The sequence below is a fragment of the Rana temporaria genome, chromosome 10, assembly GCF_905171775.1.
Source record: "Rana temporaria chromosome 10, aRanTem1.1, whole genome shotgun sequence".
NCBI lineage: Eukaryota > Metazoa > Chordata > Amphibia > Anura > Ranidae > Rana > Rana temporaria.
In genome coordinates, this window is record NC_053498.1 from 5,397,967 (window position 1) to 5,417,953 (window position 19,987).

Consider the following 19,987-nt stretch of genomic DNA (forward strand, 5'->3'; position numbering starts at 1 on the left):
CTATTTATTTCCCCCCAGTGAAGCTCCAGCCTGAAAGTCCTCCTCGTTATTTCCGGGTGTAGCAAGATGGTGGATCTGTGAGTTCCTGGGCAGGTAAGGTGCTGGGTTGCTCTCGCGCTCTGCAACCAACTGTAATTTGGGTGGTTAAACTGCCCCCACACACTATAAGATCTGATTGTACAATCTCCTTTAGATCTACCAAAGCTTTGTCCTATGAGGACAGACCTAAACGGTCCCTTAGGTGTGGCCCTGATTATTCCGGCCCCTGTGATGCCCAATCAGACTGTATAGTGCGGCCGTTCTCAACCAACGTTCCTTCTGCTGTGGCTATTTGATCTCCCAGGTGGTGATGCCCAGGACTGGCACCCCTTGGCACAACCAATGACATGATATCAATTCTATTTTTAGTTGGCCATTGGGGCGTTTTCCCAGTGGGCTCCTCCTGGGCGGTAAAAGGGTTTGCAAATGTTTTGGTGTAGTACAGTGGTCTCCAAACTATGACCCTTTGGGCACCATTTCCTGCTACTGCCACCATCAATGGGGCACCATTCCCTCCTCCCCCCCTCCCTGCCACCATCAATGGGGCACCATTCCCTCCCCCCTCCCTTACTGCCACCATCAATGGGGCACCATTCCCCCCCCCCCTTACTGCCACCATCAATGGGGCACCATTCCCTCCCCCCTCACTTACTGCCACCATCAATGGGGCACCATCCCCCCCCCCCTCACTTACTGTCACCATCAATGGGGCACCATTCCCCCCCCCTCTCACTTACTGCCACCATCAATGGGGCACCATTCCCCCCCCCCCTCCCTTACTGCCACCATCAATGGGGCACCATTCCCCCCCCCTCTCACTTACTGCCACCATCAATGGGGCACCATTCCCCCCCCCCCTCACTTACTGCCACCATCAATGGGGCACCATTCCCCCCCCTCCTCTCTTACTGTTGCCATCAATGGGGCACCAATACCTCCCTCACTTACTGCCGCCATCAATGGGGCACCATTTCCTCCCTCACTTACTGCCGCCATCAATGGGGCACCATTTCCCCCCTCACTTACTGCCGCCATCAATGGGGCACCATTTCCCCCCTCACTTACTGCCACCATCAATGGGGCACCATTTCCCCCCTCCCCTCACTTACTGCCACCATCAATGGGGCACCATTCCCCCCCCCTCCTCACTTACTGCCACCATCAATGGGGCACCATTTCCCCCCTCCCCTCACTTACTGCCACCATCAATGGGGCACCATTCCCCCCCCCTCCTCACTTACTGTCGCCATCAATGGGGCACCAATACCTCCCTCACTTACTGCCGCCATCAATGGGGCACCGTTCCTCCAAATTAAAAAATAAATAAAAATGCTGGGGCATTTTCTTCTCCCTCTGATCAGTCCAGCCCCCCTAAAGCCTGATGAACGGTAAACTGGTCCTTTTCTTAGAAAGTTTGGAGACCCCTGGTATAGTGTGTGGGGTCATCTTGGTGCCTGGATCTAAAGCTCAACATACATGTTACAATCTGACTGCACAATATTTGTGTAATTCAGAACTGTCTGTGTGTGTCTGTCTGTGTGTGTCTGTCTGTGTGTGTCTGTCTGTGTGTGTCTGTCTGTGTGTCTGTCTGTGTGTCTGTCTGTGTGTCTGTCTGTGTGTCTGTGTGTCTGTCTGTGTGTCTGTCTGTGTGTCTGTCTGTGTGTCTGTCTGTGTGTCTGTCTGTGTGTCTGTGTGTGTCTGTGTGTCTGTGTGTGTGTCTGTGTGTGTCTGTGTGTGTCTGTGTGTCTGTGTGTGTGTCTGTCTGTGTGTCTGTGTGTCTGTGTGTGTGTCTGTCTGTGTGTCTGTCTGTGTGTCTGTGTGTGTCTGTGTGTGTGTCTTACATGCAGTCCTGCACCCGGACTGCACCAGGAGTGTAAACCCAGCCCTATGGTGCCCATGCATCACACATCAATATAATCATTAAATGTATTATTAAATTGGAAGGGAATGGTGGGATTGTGTTGCCTGCCCTTCAGACGCTATAAATTGTCAATTTAGATTTACAATGGCTGATGGTATTTTCAGTTGATCGCAAGGTGCACAATGATACCGTGTGCTTTGCATTGTTCAGTATTTTTAATTGATGGGTGGGTTGCCTTTTTTTCAATTAAATTGTATCCAATCAAACAGGCCATTGCACTGCCTATTAGGTGGCAGATATAAAGAGATTGCACACTCAAATTGTAACCTGTGGGGGGAGCTTTCACTAGGAGTACTCAGAGTAACTTTAAAGCGGTAGTTCACCCTCAGTGACACGATTTTTCCATCGAGACAGGCATTGTAGCGCGAGCTACAGTATGCCTGTCCCGATTTTTTTACTCCGTACTCACCGTGTACTCGTACATTAAAGATTTCGGCTCCCGCGGGGAATGGGCGTGCCTATGGAGAGGGAGGATGATTGATGGCCGGCCCTGGCACGTCACTCTCCCCGAAGACAGCCGGAGTAGGTCTCGGCTCTTCACGGCGCCTGCGCACAGGCTATGCGCAGGCGCCGTGAAGAGCCAAGCCTATTTCGGCTATTTCCGGAGAAGCGTGACGCGCCAGAGCCGGCCGTCAATCATCCTCCGTCTCCATAGGCACGCCCATTCCCCGAGGGGAGTCGGTATCTTCGATGTACGAGTACACGGTGAGTACGGGGATAAAAAAATCGGGACAGGCATACTGTAGCTCGCCCTACAATGCCTGATTTTATGGTAGAAGAAAATTTTTTTTTTTTTTTTTTGGGTTTATAGGGTGAACCCCCGCTTTAAGCAGGCTTCTAAAATGCTTAGAGCCTCGTTTACATGGGTGGGTTTAAGAGTACTCCCATGTGAAGGGCCATTTGGCTTGCACGGGGTGCACAGGTGTTCTATACTTTAAACACCCCCCTGCTGCTTTGGCTGCTCTATTCAGCTTATCCCGGACAAGCCCCCTTGTACTAATTCCTTTTGGCCACTAGATGGCCACAGTCTTCCCGTGTTGAATTGATGACAAGCAATCAACTTGGCAGACTGAAAACCTGGGGAATGCAAGGTGTCGCCACCACACTTAGTGAGGGGGATTTACTAAAACCAGGAGCGCTCAATCTGGTGCAGCTCTGCATGGTAGCCAATCGGCTTTGAATTTCAGGTTGTTTAATGAAGCTTTGACAATAAAATTTTGAAGCTGATTGGTGTCTATGCAGAGCTGCACGCTCCAGTTTTAGCAAATCCCCCCCCCCCCCCTTCGTAGAGCACAGCTCTGTCATGTGACCCACCTAAAATTTGTATCATGTGACCCTCCGAAAATCTTAAACAATGGGGCAGCAATATTAACTAATTACATTACCCCCACCTCGCAGCCCCATTGACAACTGTTGGGACACAGGGGCTGCATGGACACAGATGGTGCTTACAGAGCTGAAGAACGGGGAGAGGTGAGTGTAAACAAACCTCTCCCCGTGCTTCCTAGTGTGACTGCCACTGATCGCCTGTTCCCTGTCATAGGGAACGACGGTCAGTGACGTCACACGCCCCCCTACAGTAAGAAACACACATTAGGACACACTTTACCCCTTTAGTGCCCCCTACAGATTAACCCCTTGACTGCCATTGTCATTTTCACAGTAATCGGTGCATTTTTAAAGCACTGTTTGCTGTAAAAATGACTGGTCCCAAAATGGTGTCAAGTGCCTGATGTGTCCGCCATAATGTCGCAGTCATGATAAAAATCGCTGATTGCCACCATTACTAGTGGGGAAAAAAAAAAAATGCCATAAAACTATCACCTATTTTGTAGATGCTATAACTTTCATGCAAACCAAACGCTTAATGCAATATTTTTTGAAAAAAAAAAATGTAGAATACGTATCGGCTTAAACTGAGGAGAATTTTTTTTTTTTAATATATATATTTTTGGAGGATATTTATTATAGCAAAAAGTGAAAAATATTGCATTTTTCAAAATTGTCGCTCTATTTTTGTTTATAACGCAAAAAAATAAAAACCGCAGAGGTGATCAAATACCACCAAAAGAAAGCTCTATTTGTGGGGGGAAAAAGGACGTAAATTTTGTTTGGGAGCCACGCCGCACGACCGCGCAATTGTCATTTAAAGCGACGCAGTGCCGAATCACAAAAAGGGGGCCTGGTCCTTTAGCTGCGTAATGGTCCGGGGCTTAAGTGGTTAATATCTCAGAAACCGAACCGACACAAACGCTCATTTTTGCAGCACAAACCGAATGGTATATTTTTATTCAGGTTTTACAAACATGGGGTGCCAACTTCACGCAGCTGTTTCATTGCAATGAATGGGGTCTGACTTTTGATGCGACATGTCGGAGCTCTTGTCACATCATTATGAACTGGTGACTTGTCTGTATGGTTCCTGTAAGGACTGCGCAGGCGCAATCCTTGCTGACGGAAATCTCCGAACCTCGGCCGGCATCCAGGCTCATTCCTTAACCACCCCGTGGATTGGAGGATGTTAAAAAATGAGCCAGGAGGCCTAGCGAGCCGTCCGAGCAAAGTGAGGCCGACTGGCCACTTGCCTCCAGGGCGACGTGGAATTTGAGGTTTGGTGATTTCCGTCGGCAAGGATTGCGCCGGAAACTATATCGTCGGATCACCGGCCCTTTCTAAAATTCTAGTACAATTGGTGGAAATGCTCAATAAGTGCATCTGTGTTCCTGTTTTGCGTTTTTCAATTTATTTTTTCCCTTTTTTAATTCTGTGTGAATCGTAGTTTTTATAGCAGAGTTTGGTCGCCATCCCCAGTTGGACGTTTTTAGCTACGCCAGTTTCTGGTTTTTAAAGGAGTCAAGATGGAGCCCGGCCCGTCCACTTCCCCTATGGAGCAAAGAGAAGAGTTCATCATTGATAGTGACGCTCTGAAAGATTGTATTATTACAGGTAAGGTTCAGCACATGGTCTATGGAGGTCTTTCTAGGGTCCTACAAATGGGTGGTGGATATTTCTAATCTCAAGTCCACATTAAACTAAGGGTTGTGGCCTCCATCCATTGCAGTGCACTGGATCTGTTTCCTGGAAAATGATTGCTGCAATGTTGCAAATTATTTGAATCGATAACCGTTCTGGGTGGAGTTCACTATGATAAATTCTTTCCATTTTTCGCTACTAATGATCCAGCCAAGTCTGGAAAAGTGTCAGTTATAGCCACTGAAGTGCAAAATATCCCCTATTGTTAAAGGTTGGCTGACCCTTGACCATCAAGGGTCTGCCAAAGACTGTCAGACGTTCCTTCCAAAACCAGATCTAGAGGAAAGAACCCCCCAAATTCCTTCCAAAAACCAAGGCTATTAATATGGAGTTGCCTCCTTGGTAGAAATGACCTCTTCCATTCTTCTTGGAAGACCTTCCACAAGATTGTGAGGTCAGGTACTTGTGTTGGATGAGAAGACCCGGCTCACAGTTGGCATTCAGTTCATCCCAAAGGTTTAGTTGGGGTCAGGGATCTGTGCAGAACACAAGCTCCTCTGCCCATCACACCTACTTGAGCTTATTGGACATCCATTCCAAAACCCCGGTCATTATGGAGTTGCTCCCCCACCTCAAGACCATTAAATTGAAGCCCCCCCCCCCCCCATAGTGGCCAATACATCCTCCAATCTTCTGGAAAGGCTTTCCACAATATTTTGGAGTGTTTGTGGGAATTTTTGCCATTTGTTAAGTACTGATTTTGTATGAGACCATGCCTCACGTTGGGCACCAAAAAAAAAAGACCTGGCCTGCAGTCAATGTTCCAGTTCATCCCAAAGGTGTCCTGTAGGGTTGAGGTTGGAAGTCTGTACAAGACACTAGAGTTTCCCTGCACCAAACTGGTCACACCATGTCTTTATGGAGCTGGCTTTGTACACAGGGGGACAGTCATGGTGTAACAGAAAAGGCTCTTCACCAAGCTGTTACCACAAGGCTGGCAGAGCACAATTGACTACAATGGTGGTTCTCAACCTAATTCCTCAAGTACCCACAACAGGCCATGTTTCTGGTATTTCCATTAGATAAATTGGCTGTAATAGATGCCAAGCCATTGACACTGATTGAAAACATGACTGGTTGGGAATACTTGAGGGCTGACATTTGGAACTCGCGTTCCTCCACACCAAACTGGCCAAACCATGTCTTTATGGGGCTGGCTTTGCACACGGGCGCAGTCATGCTGGAACAGAAATGGTCTTTAATTGTCTACAATGTCTTAGTATGCTGTAGCATGAACAGTACCCTTCGTTGGAGACACCAACTCCATCTTTTGGAGGGTTATAGTGAATATGGAATAGTTATGTCTTTTTTTTTTTTTTTTTTTTTGTGTTCTCAGGGTTGAAAGAGATGTACTTTTCTCAGATGCTTTATGATGTCACCATACGGACTACAGAGAAGTGCTTCCAGTGCCATAGGTAGGTTGTCACTTTGGAATCTGTCTACGACTAGTTTTAATTTTTTTTTGGATAGAGCGGGAGAGGGTTAGACCCCTGTGAGACCTTTAGTGCCATCTACATATCCAATGGGAGATCTTCCCGTGTTGTAGAATCTCATATTGGCCAATGTATTTCATATTCGTTTGATTTGCATATGTTTTATTGATATCATTAGTTCTTATCCTTCTTAGTTCTTATCCTTCTTAGTTCTCATCCTTCTTAGTTCTCATCCTTCTTAGTTCTCATCCTTCTTAGTAGTTCTCATCCTTCTTAGTAGTTCTCATCCTTCTTAGTAGTTCTCATCCTTCTTAGTAGTTCTCATCCTTCTTAGTAGTTCTCATCCTTCTTAGTAGTTCTCATCCTTCTTAGTAGTTCTCATCCTTCTTAGTAGTTCTCATCCTTCTTAGTAGTTCTCATCCTTCTTAGTTCTCATCCTTCTTAGTTCTCATCCTTCTTAGTTCTCATCCTTCTTAGTTCTCATCCTTCTTAGTTCTCATCCTTCTTAGTTCTCATCCTTCTTAGTTCTCATCCTTCTTAGTTCTCATCCTTCTTAGTTCTCATCCTTCTTAGTTCTCATCCTTCTTAGTTCTCATCCTTCTTAGTTCTCATCCTTCTTAGTTCTCATCCTTCTTAGTTCTCATCCTTCTTAGTTCTCATCCTTCTTAGTTCTCATCCTTCTTAGTTCTCATCCTTCTTAGTTCTCATCCTTATTAGTTCTCATCCTTATTAGTTCTCATCCTTATTAGTTCTCATCCTTATTAGTTCTCATCCTTATTAGTTCTCATCCTTATTAGTTCTCATCCTTATTAGTTCTCATCCTTATTAGTTCTCATCCTTATTAGTTCTCATCCTTATTAGTTCTCATCCTTATTAGTTCTCATCCTTATTAGTTCTCATCCTTATTAGTTCTCATCCTTATTCAATAGTTTTGTATCCTTATTCAATAGTTTTGTATCCTTATTCAATAGTTTTGTATCCTTATTCAATAGTTTTGTATCCTTTATTCAATAGTTTTGTATCCTTATTCAATAGTTTTGTATCCTTATTCAATAGTTTTGTATCCTTATTCAATAGTTTTGTATCCTTATTCAATAGTTTTGTATCCTTATTCAATAGTTTTGTATCCTTATTCAATAGTTTTGTATCCTTATTCAATAGTTTTGTATCCTTATTCAATAGTTTTGTATCCTTATTCAATAGTTTTGTATCCTTATTCAATAGTTTTGTATCCTTATTCAATAGTTTGTATCCTTATTCAATAGTTTGTATCCTTATTCAATAGTTAGTTAATTTTTAAGTGTTGAACTTTTAGATGACCTCTCTGCTTCATGATGAGTTTACAAAAATGTATTAGGATGGTTCATTTTAAGTTCACGAATTAGAAAAAAAACATGGCAGAAGTTGAATTATAGCCTTTGAGATGATCACTGTTGAGGATAAGTGATGCAGGTGGTTTAAAATGATGTGGAATATGGGAAAGTTATGTACAGTACATTAAGTTTGACTGGGTCAAACAAAGGTCTGCTTGTGCCCTCATTAAAACTGTTGCATGTAACACATAAGGGGAGGTTATTGAAAGTTCGTTCTACCAAAAGTCTTAAATCTGTTATCCTTGAAATTGGTGGAGTCTTATCAGGGCGAGGAGGGTTTGATCTAACACAGCTGGGTGCCATACTGTCTCTACACAGGTGTTTTTTAATTGGACAAAACCAGTTATAAACCACTTTAAAGGACATATAGGAATTCTGGGAATAATTAAGATTGTCCGGTTGTAGGACAGGTGTTGCATTGACATGGATCTTAGCAACCAATCCTATCTATAAGAGATTGCTAAAATAAAGCTTGTAAAGGTATATAAATGCAAGTTTTACAATTGTTAGAGAGACAAGTCAGATAGGAGCTCATAAGGCTGAACTATGTATGCTGCCCTTTTGCACGGGTCATGGGGGTCAGAACCAATGGGCAATTATCTGTTCAGGTTGACTGTTTGTCTATGCAGCCCTATTGCACGGGGGGTGCAGACAATAGGAAAATATCTGTCCGTAAATTGTCAAATAGAGAACATCCTAACTTGGTCGAGCCGGAACTCCAAACCCTGTGAAGGGACCAGACCACCGGTAACCGTTACTGTACGAGGGAATCTCAGAACACACAGGATTCCTTATTCCAAAGTCCTCTGTTAACGGAGGCCAGTCAACAGCTGGTCCCTATAAGGTTTCCAAGAATTGGCAGAAAAGACCCATTCTGGTTCAAGGTTAGAACAATTCATAATTTTTTTCAATTTGGCGAAATATCCAATATGCTTGCATTGTATAAATTAGAACGGTACCTTGTAATGCTTTGAACATAAACCTGTATGTTACTAGTTGTTGATAAACCTGCGTTGCTTAAGTCCTGCCTGGTTCGATACTTTGTTGTTCTACTTCACCCAACAGACAGAAATGCATGTTTAGTATAGTAAGAGAAATGTAAGTACACCCATAGTGAGGAGATGTGGTCACCTGAAGCAGGACTCTTGTCCTTTCAGAAGAAGATGGAAGACTCCGTAAGTGTTGTATCAGATTTAGGTGAGTATTGGGGCATTTTAGAAAGTTTGTTGAGATTGTATAAAAGTAACCGTGCAATAGACTCTCCTTCACTGATGCAGCAAGTGTCCTTTTTTTTTATTGCTTCTAGGGTCGTCCTGGCCTCAGTCAGTGATTACTTCAGAGCGCTCTTCATGTGCTCGATGAAGGAGACTGTGCTCGGGGAGGTTTGTCTTTTGGAAGTCCCCTCTACTGTCCTACAGACCATCCTGCACTACATCTACACGGGGGAGCTCCATCTCACCTTGGACAACGTGGAGGAGCTGTTTATAGTGTCCGGCCGCCTGCAGATCACCGCCTTGCAAGATCTATGCAGCAGGTAATGTCTTTCCGGTGACACACTTTTATAAAGATTTCTTGTCTTTTTTAGTACTTTTGTTAAAGTGATACTTTGTAGGTAGCAGGAATTTAGCAATGTGCACCTGTGGGCATTCTAGTTCTCAACGTTAAAGCCTAGCGGTCTGACGCGGCAAACTTTGGACCAGCGTCTAAACATCAATGATATATAGTACAGTGGAACCTCGGATTGCGAGTAACAGTTAATGAGCATTTCGCAATACGAGCGCTGTAATTAAAAAAAAAAAAAAAAAAAAAAAAAAAAATCCTGACTCAGTTTGCAAGTGTTGTCTCTGCAAAACGAGCAGGATTCGGGCCAAAGCGGTGTGCAGTACCGCTTTTGGAGCACCTTGGAAATGCTGTTCACGAGCCTTTCCAAGTTCAGCCGAGCTGTCCTCAGGCCTTTTTGGGTTTCCGAGGATCTCCGGCTCCCCCCCACCTCTGGCCACATACGGGAATTGCATGCCATTGGTGTCAATGCGGAACAAACTTATTTTGTTTCGATTGACTTCTATGGGGAAACTTGCTTTGATATGCGAGTGCTTTGGATTCCGAGCATTCTCCTGGAATGGAACTTATTTTATTTATATTTTTTTCTTTAAATCTTGACTCGGTTTTCGAGTGTCGCAAAACAAGCCGTATTCAAGCCAAAAGGGTGTGCAGTACCGCATTTGGCTAGAGGTGTGGGGGTGCCTGTGACACTTAAAATGGTTCAGAGCCATTCAGAAATGCTCAAATACTTTGAGTTTTTTCTGAACCTTTCCGAGATCAGCCAAGCTGTCCCCGAGTATTTCTGAGGCTCTGGCCACATTGCATGCCATTGAAGTCAATGCGGAACAAATTCTCTTTGTTTCCATTGACTTCTATAGGGAAATTCTCTTTGATATGCAAGTGCTTTGGATTGCGAGGATAATCCATCGAGGTTAAACTGTAATTGATATTTGAGTTTGTAACCATCATATACCTCATAGGGTAACGGTTTTCTCATTTCATATACAATAGTTTTCTACGCATATTTTATGCATAACTGTTCCTCTTGTCTCAATGTCCTACTGATTCATGTGCAGTCTGTCTTCCCTGCGGCTGGTAAAGCAAGTCAAAAGGAACGTGGTTCCTCTCTGGCAGTAATGGCAAACCTTGGCACCCAAGAGGTTTTGGATCTACATTTTCCATGATGCTCATGCAGTGTAGGTGAGCATCATGGGGGCATGTAGTTCCAAAACATCTGGGGTGCCAAGGTTTGCCATCTCTGCTCTATGGTTTCCTGGGTCACTGGGTGAGTTATCTAATTGGACACTGCTACCTCATGTGACTCTGGTGGCCATCTTGGGTCGCGCAGAGCCTTTTTAAGACCCTGGCTCCCAAACTTGGCTTGCATTTGTGAGTTGGTAGAGTAGGGAACGGTACTGGCTAGGGTCTGCTTCTTGGAAACTCAATATGCCAATCTGGGTAGCCAGAGGTCTATTCTGGACTGTTGCTCAACTACTCATACACCAGACTGAATTATTGCTGCCGCACCCCACTTACATGATGGTAATGTCGTGTTCTGTTCTCCTTTTTCACCAAGGTACCTTGCAAAGGGGCTCAACAATGGAAACTGCCTTTCAATTTATAGATTGGCTCACGGTCACCATCACAGAAACCTCTCGGAAGAAGCCGTGAACTACATTGGTCAGAATCTGAGCTCCGTATCTGTAAGGGAGGACTTCATGATCCGCTTACAGATGGAAGAACTGGTGAACATTCTGTCTTCGGATAGCTTGATGGTTTCCTCGGAACTCGCCGTCTACAACATCGCCCGCTGCTGGTGGGAATTCCACACCCAGAAGGACCACCCTCTTCCCCTAGAACTGTTCAGGGTCGTCAGGCTAGCGCTCATGACTCCAGACGAACTGGAAAAGGTCAGCAGGGACATCCCCAGCGACGACTACCTTCTCCAGCTTCCGGAAAGAGTCAACTTGCGCCAAGGGATGTTTGAGGAGAGAATAACCGGCATGGAGATTAAATTATTAGATAGAACGGACCCGGAAGAAGAGGATTACTATTTCAACGCCTACGATCCAACAACGGAGTCTTGGGAGAAGCTTCCCTTCTGTGACGATTTGGATCAACCTGGAATTGCAGCCGTAGGGTGTAAATTGTATGTTTCGGGTGGGTTTCATGAAGAACGTCATGCTTCCAACGCCCTGCACGTGTACGATTCGGTATTTAACGAATGGCAAGAGCTCCCGCCTATGACCTATCCAAGAGCTTGCCATGGCTTCCTAGCCTACAAAAACATGCTTTACGCTTTTGGTGGCTGCAACAGGACCGACCTCGTAGACTCGATGGAATGCTTCAGCTTGTCGGACAATAGATGGCGCAACTTGTCGAGCATGCCCTTGGCGTTGCGTGGTTTTGCTTGCGCGGAGCTGAAAGGAAGACTGTTCGCGATCGGCGGGATGACTCGCAGCGACACCGAAGTCTTCCACCATCCGGGCTTCCATATTTACAACATATCCACAGACACTTGGAGCCAGTTCCCGCTGCCCATTATCTTTTCAGCCGCTGGCGTCGTGACCATGGACGATAAATTGTACGTCGTGGTAAGCTGTAAACTCAGACACGATGACTTTAATCCGTATCCAGGTTACGATACTTATTCGCCATTTAATGGTTACGATTCCTACCTTCTGTACAACGAAGACCCAGAAGCCATTTCTAGGGGCTTCATTCTGGATCACCTAGGGAGGATTTGTCACGGTACCATCCCGCCGGTCGTCGAGAGCGTTTCTCACACTACGGTGGTCCGTTGGGAGGACCGGATTTACGTTATGGGCGGTATTGACGAGGAATGTATGAGTATCTATACCATGTTGTACTGGAGCCCAGGAAAACTTGACTGGACTGTCTGCCGGAAGGAGCTCCCTTTCCTGATCAGCGATTTTGGGAGTGTCACCCTGCAGGTGCCCCTGAAACACCTCACCCCCCTCATTCCTGGCCGGAGATTGGACTACATTTTTAAAAGTTATAGTGGGGAGGACGGAACGTGGTAGAGGAGCTTGTAGCCTGAGGGGGCTTTGAAAATGTGTAAAGTAATTTGTGGCAAAAAAACTGGACATTAAAGTTGTTTTAAAAAACAAAAGGGGTGGTGCTCTATTCCAGTGATGGAGAACCTTGGCACCCCAGATGTTTTGGAACTACATTTCTCATGATGCTCAACTATACTGCATGAGCATCATGGGAAATGTAGTTCCAAAACGTCTGGGGGGTGCCAAAGTTCACCATCACTGCTCTATTCCGAGCCTTTCACCTGGAACAAGTGCACCGCAAGTGAAGTCAGAAATGATCTGCAGGCTTGTTCCGGGTCAGTGGCTCTGAAAAGTTTTTTTTTTTTTTAACTTTCGGGGGGGAACAAGGTCCAATTTTTTTTTTTTTACACTTTTTGAGGGATGTAAAAATATTCAACTCTGTTTTAAAGATGTGGATTTTATCTGTATTTAATAAAAAATGTTGAACATACTACTCCTGTCCATATGTGAAGGTCTTCATCCTGGTTGAGAGAGTTCTCCTTTTTTTTTTTTTTAAAGCCAGCGGTCAGCACTTCGTAGGGTGACCACGTGTTCCGGATTGCCCGGGACAGTCCCGCATTTTTCAGGTCTGTTCCGGGCACCTTCATTCCAGGACAATACAGTGTCCCAGAATGAAACTGGCACAGCCACCCCCCCAAGCCGAACTAATGCCCCCACCCAAAAAAGCTGCCACATCACTGCTTTACTCACTGACGGTACTTGTCCTGGCCGGGAATGCCTGGAGGAGCACAGTCCCTGCCCCCTGCTTGTGATTGGAGAAATCCTAAATCCCACCTCTTGTGTCCAAACACTGTGATTCGTTGCAGCGCAAGCTGATTTTTGGGAAGGGGGGAGGGTGTCCCTGAAAGGTAGTTTGGAAATGTGGTCACCCTAGCACTTGGTAGTTGGAGCATGGGTGCTCAACCTGTTGCCCTCCAGTTGTTGAACTACAAGTCCCATAATGCCTCTGCCTTTTGGGAGTCACGCTTGTAACTGTCAGCCTTGCAATGAATCATGGGACTTGTAGTTTTGCAACAGATGGAAGGCCACCGCTTGAGCACACCTTGGTTAAAGGGTGTAAACCTTTCCATATCCCCCAGAGAAGTGACTGACTGGCCTCAGGTGATGCAGAGATGAAACCAATCCTACTCTTAAATAAGCTGTACCCGTTGGTGTGTGCAGCCTATTGCATTAGGGTGCGCACCAGTGGCGGCTGGTGCTCAATTTTTTGGGGGCACAAACGAAGGGTGCCCATCAATTGCATCCTCGCTGTGCCCATCAATTGCATCCTCGCTGCAGCCCATCATCCTCGCTGCAGCCCATCATCCTCGCTGCAGCCATCACTGTTTCTTGCTGTACAGTCAGTGTCCCGATGTCCATCTTGGTACACCCTTCACTCTGTCACGTTAAGCCAGCAGCGGACATCTTGTTACACCCAGCCCGCACTATATGGGATGGGTGTAACAAGATATCCGCTGCTGCTTTTATGTGGCCAAGTGCAGGGTGTAGCAAGATGGGCAGCATAGAAAAAAAAGTTTTTAAGTTCCTTTCATGTAATTTAGATCGGGGCCAGCCACCTAATCATTAAAAAAAAAAAGTATCTGTACTTGTACTCTATCTTAAAGTGTTATCGGGACAACCCTAGTTCATTGGATTGGTTTTAGAAGCTAGGCTTCTCCTATTCATATGCTAATGAACATGTTGGACTGGTTTAATGAGCTCAGGGCACAGGAAAGGTTATTCTTTAGAATGTAATAAATCTGCCCAGGGTTATAATTTGTCAGATATAATCATTAAAAAAAAAAAAAAATGTGAGTACACACATACTCAATTACCAAAAGTATTGAGACACCTGCACCAGACATCTATAACGGCTTCACCTCTTCTGGGAAGGACGTCCACAAGGTTTAGGAGGGTGTCTATGGGAATGTTTGACTCGTCTTCCAGAAGAGCATTTGTGAGGTCAGGCACTGACGTTGGATGAGAGTCTGGCTCACAGTCTCCACTCCACTCTAGTTCAGCCCAAAGGTGTTCTATCCAGGTTGAGGTCCAGAATCTGTGATCCACCACAGCAGTTTATAGATAATGACTGGTTTTGTTGCCACCCCTCATGGTGTCATTACATGTCCTTTGGGAACAATAGGGACCCTGTTGATGGACAGCCATATTACTACCTGGTGACATGGACACCTGAAGTAAGGCCGTCCTCTGTACTCCAGGAGATCCCATGCATCATGTGACCTAGGATTCCAGGAAGTATCTGGGACCTTTAGGTTGCACTACTGCAGGGGTCTCCAGATTTCCTAAACGAAGAGTCAGTTTACTAAGCTCTTCGGGGTCAAGTGTGTGAAATTAACCATTTCCCCCGGTGTAGAAACATCGTCAATTGTGTGACACCTGCCGGACCTGGGGAAAAAAAATATATTTCCGCGAGGACAGCTGACCCCCAAATGCCTGTTCCTCAGTTTGACAGTTCTTCAATAGGAAAGGGGTGGGGCCAACTGGAGACATCACCTGGTGATCCCTCCCCTTTGTGACATCATGACCGTTGCATGCTGGGTCTGTGACTTTTTTTTAAATAAAGGAATTGTAAAAAAAAGTCTACTGTTTTCTTTATTTTTAACACTTTTTCTGGGTGAATGTACCCCATACTCATTCACATGGGGGGGGGGGGCGGGATCTGGGGGGGCCCCCTTCTTTCAAAGGGGTTTCCAGATTTCAATAAGCCCCCTGCCTGCAGACCCCCACAACCACCACCCAGGGTTGTTGGGAAAAGGCCCTTGTTCCCATCAACATGGACAAGGTTCTTTGGGGGTGGGGCAGCTCTTCTTTACTTCCTGTTCTGTATGCAGGAAATGACAGGAAACGCCTCTCAGAGACTTATAATGAGTGTCCCTGTAAAGATACCCCAAATGGGACAGGGGTTAACGCCGTTTACGATATTCCGAGCCCAAGACAGCTTATTGACACCCCGCAATCCGGCAGACGAACACGGCCCATATGGATTCCCCAGAAACGAGACACGGCTCTGTTCTCTGGTTCAAAACGGAATATACTTAAATGGGAAACTCAGGCTTCTTATATACACCAAAAAGCATGCTGCAGTAATCAAAGGGACAATGACACACTCCACCCACAACATCATACAATGGGTACTAACGAGCCTCCAATACACATCTTTTAGTCAGACTTTTTGGCACCAGGTCTGACATAATTAACATGAACTGATTACTACAGCTAACAAGTCAGACATCATGACTCTGGCTTCTCTCACCTGCTATACAATACACATTTATCAACAGAAATTCACACAATACAGTGTCAATTAGCATAACTTAATGAAAGGTCTTCAGAAGCCAGACTAAGGTTAGTTTACATGACAGTAGCAGACTTAATTACCCCTCTTCACAGTCTGTGTTCCCACATGAATGAGTCACTCTTCTATTGACCTGTTGGGTTCAGAATCAACCACCTGTAATTAGTTCTTCCAGACTTCCTTGAATATTTGTGGATTACATTACTGCCCCATCTCAGGTAGTCCAAGATATAATTTATCAGTCATCCTATGCCCCTAGTGGACATAGGATGACTTTAGACACGAGTCATCGGTGAAGCTGAAACAGGAGTACCCCCACACCCTGCAGGAGCCTCTGGGTCCCACGGGCCCTCCCGTTACAGTCCCCTAAAGCAAAGATTTTCCCTTACTTCCTGTTCCGGTGACAACGGTAACACTTTGGATTTTCCCTCACTTCAAGTTTCCGTGACAAGCAGACAAATAGAGAGGTGAGAATCTCCCCACCTGGAACACAGCAATAAAAACCCTCCCCCCCTCTTCATCCATAACTAAGGAAGAAAGTTCTGGGGCTGACCATCCCTTCACCTGCATGGGACTGCATCGGGGCTTGGTGATTGGATGGATAAGTGCTGTCACATGGGGGGCAAGAAGAAAGTCCTCATCCTGAGTAATGTGCAGCTGGGGAAAGGGGGGGGGGAGTGATGAAGGGAAAAGTACAGGTTATGTTTTATACCAGTAATCTCCAAACTGCAACCCGGGGGCCAGATACGGCCCTTTGATTGCCTTTATCTGGCCCTTGGGGCACAATTCCTCCCACTGACATGAACTGTGGAGGCATAATTATTGCCACTGACACCAATGATGGGACACTATTCCTCCCACTGACACCAATGATGGGACCCTATTCCTCCCACTGACACCAATGATGGGACACTATTCCTCCCACTGTCACCAATGATGGGACACTATTCCTCCCACTGACACCAATGATGGGGCACTATTCCTACCACTGACACCAATGATGGGACACTATTCCTCCCACTGACACCAATGATGGGACCCTATTCCTCCCACTGACACCAATGATGGGACACTATTCCTCCCACTGTCACCAATGATGGGACACTATTCCTCCCACTGACACCAATGATGGGGCACTATTCCTCCCACTGACACCAATGATGGGACACTATTCCTCCCACTGACACCAATGATGGGACACTATTCCTCCCACTGACACCAATGATGGGACACTATTCCTCCCACTGACACCAATGACGGGACACTATTCCTCCCACTGACACCAATGACGGGACACTATTCCTCCCACTGACACCAATGATGGGACACTATTCCTACCACTGACACCAATGATGGGACACTATTCCTCCCACTGACACCAATGATGGGACACTATTCCTCCCACTGACACCAATGATGGGACACAATTCCTTCCACTGACACCAATGATGGGACACAATTCCTTCCACTGACACCAATGATGGGACACTATTCCTTCCACTGACACCATTGATGGGACACTATTCCTCCCACTGACACCAATAATGGGACACTATTCCTCCCACTGACACCAATGATGGGACACTTTTTCTCCCACTGACACCAATGATGGGACACAATTCCTTCCACTGACACCAATGATGGGACACTATTCCTTCCACTGACACCAATGATGGGACACTATTCCTCCCACTGACACCAATGGTGGGACACTATTCCTCCCACTGACACCAATGATGGGACACTATTCCTCCCACTGACACCAACGATGGGACACTATTCCTCCCACTGACACCAATGATGGGACACTATTCCACCCACTGACACCAATGATGGGACAGTATTCCTCCCACTGACACCAATGGTGGGACACTATTCCTCCCACTGAGACCAATGATGGGACACTATTCCTCCCACTGAGACCAATGATGGGACACTATTCCTCCCACTGAGACCAATGATGGGGCACTATTCCCCCCACTGACACCAATGATGGGACGCTATTCCTCCCACTGACACCAATGATGGGACACTATTCCTCCCACTGACACCAATGATGGGACACTATTCCTCCCACTGACACCAATGATGGGACACTATTCCTCCCACTGACACCAATGATGGGACACTATTCCTCCCACTGACACTAATTACAATGCAACTACCTAGAGCAGTGATGGGGAACCTCGGCACCCCATATGTTTTGGAACTACATTTCCCATGATGCTACACTGCAGAGTTCACGAGCCTCATGGGCTGGGGTGCCAAGGTTCCCCATCACTGCTCTAGACCAGGGGGTCTCCAAACTTTTTAAACAGAGGGACAATTTATTGTCCTTTAGGAGGGTCGGATTGTGGCCAGCGGGGGGGGGGGGCAAAATGTCGGCATCAGTGAGACCAAATAGGGCCTTAAGATTGGTGAAGGACTAGTATCCCATCACTGGTATCAGTGGAAGTATGAGTGCCCCATTTTTGGAGTCAGTGGGAGGAATAGTGCCCCAAGGGCCGGATAGAAGCTAGCAAAGGGCCACAGTTTGGAGACCACTGCATAGGTGTGACCCGGACCTCAAACCACACCGGATCGCCTCATATAGTGATTTAACTATCCACGGGCCTAGGGTGACCACGTGCCCCCGGATTGTCCGGAACAGTCCCACATTTTTCAGGTCTGTCCCGAAGTCCCGGGCACCTTCATTCCAGGACAATGCAGTGTCCTGGAATGAAACTGACACAGCCACCCGATGAGCCGACGATGGAAACTCTCTGTTTTCCCAGCCCAGGGTGTTCGCCCCGCCAAATACCCTGCAATGCACTGCGCACTGCGCTCCACCAGGGTGCAGTAAAAGCTGGTGGTTAAGGGGCGGGGCTGGGAAGCCGGCGTCCCTAACAACTGATGAGTCATCAGCTGTCAATGGGCTTCCCCGCTGACAGCTAAATAATAAAAAACTGCCAGTAAAAAAAAGTTAAAAAAGAAAACCCACGTGAGTCCCTTCCCTCCCCTAGTCCATTCCAGACCCTTTGGGGCTTACAGATTCTGATAACCCCCCCGCCTGCATGCCACCACAACCACCGGCCCGGGTAAGATGGGGACAAGCAGGGCAGGACTTAGGGTGGTGGGGGCCCCTGGGCTTAATAATCGAAGGGGCCCCCTGGAGAGCAGAGAAGCGGGGGGGTGGGTTGTTACCGCCGACCGATCATAGTTGTTGAGGGGGGGTGCTGGATCCGCCGACCGACCTAACGAAGTTGTCATGGGGGCAGTGCGCCGACCGATCATACTTGTTGAGCGGGGGGGGCGGATCCGCCGACTGACCCGATCAAAGCAGTTCAGCGGGGGGGTGGGCAGGCGCTGAATGGACTTCTTACCTTTTCCTAGGGCCCCTTACAGAGCTGCAGTGAAGGGGCCCCCTGGAGCATCGAAGTTGTTGAGGGGGGGGCTGCCGAGGATTACATCCATCCGCCGAAGTTGTTGAGCGAGGGGGTGGCGAAATTGCAGCAAACGGGGGATTGCCGCGAAGTTGCGGGAGGGGGTTGCCACAAAATTGCGGGAGGGGATCGCTGCAAAATTGCGGGAGGGGGTCGCCACGAAATTGCGGGAGGGGGTTGCCACGAAATTGCGGGAGGGGATCGCCACGAAATTGCGGGAGGGGGTTGCCACGAAATTGCGGGAGGGGATTGAAGGGAAATTGCAGGAGGGGATTGCCGCAAAGTTGCGGGAGGGGATTGCTGCGAAATTGCGGGAGGGGATTGCCGCGAAATTGCGGGAGGGGGTCACCACGAAATTGCGGGAGGGGGTTGCCGCGAAATTGCGGGAGGGGATCGCCGCGAAATTGTGGGAGGGGATCGCCGCGAAATTGCGGGAGGGGATTGCCGCGAAAATACGGGAGGAGGTTGCCGCGAAATTGCGGGAGGGGATTGCTACGAAATTGCGGGAGGGGATTGCTACGAAATTGCGGGAGGGGATTGAAGGGAACTTGCGGGAGGGGGTTGCCGCAAAATTGCGGGAGGGGGTTGCCTCGATTTCCGCAAAATTGCGGGAGGGGATTGCTACGAAATTGCGGGAGGGGGTTGCCGCGAAATTGCGGGAGGGGGTTGCCTCGATTTCCGCAAAATTGCGGGAGGGGATTGCTACGAAATTGCAGGAGGGGGTTGAAGGAAAATTGTGGGAGGGGGTTGCCGTGATTGCTGCAAAAGGGGGGTTGCCGCGATTGGGCGCGGGGCCCATGGGCTTGAGCCCAGTCAAGCTCAATGGTAAGTTCGGCCCTGGGGACAAGG

The 19,987-nt window shown here is 47.1% G+C and overlaps 1 protein-coding gene across 1 annotated transcript; it reads left to right on the plus strand.

The window, feature by feature from the left end:
• Window positions 1-4: 4 nt before the first annotated feature.
• LOC120916215 (kelch-like protein 41) lies at window positions 5-12,469 on the plus strand. Its single transcript, XM_040327072.1, has 5 exons — window positions 5-93; window positions 4,740-4,906; window positions 6,330-6,408; window positions 9,106-9,333; window positions 10,918-12,469. Exons 2-5 carry the CDS (start codon window positions 4,819-4,821, stop codon window positions 12,383-12,385), a joined length of 1,863 nt encoding a protein of 620 aa, XP_040183006.1. The 5' UTR covers window positions 5-93; window positions 4,740-4,818; the 3' UTR covers window positions 12,386-12,469.
• Window positions 12,470-19,987: the final 7,518 nt, after the last annotated feature.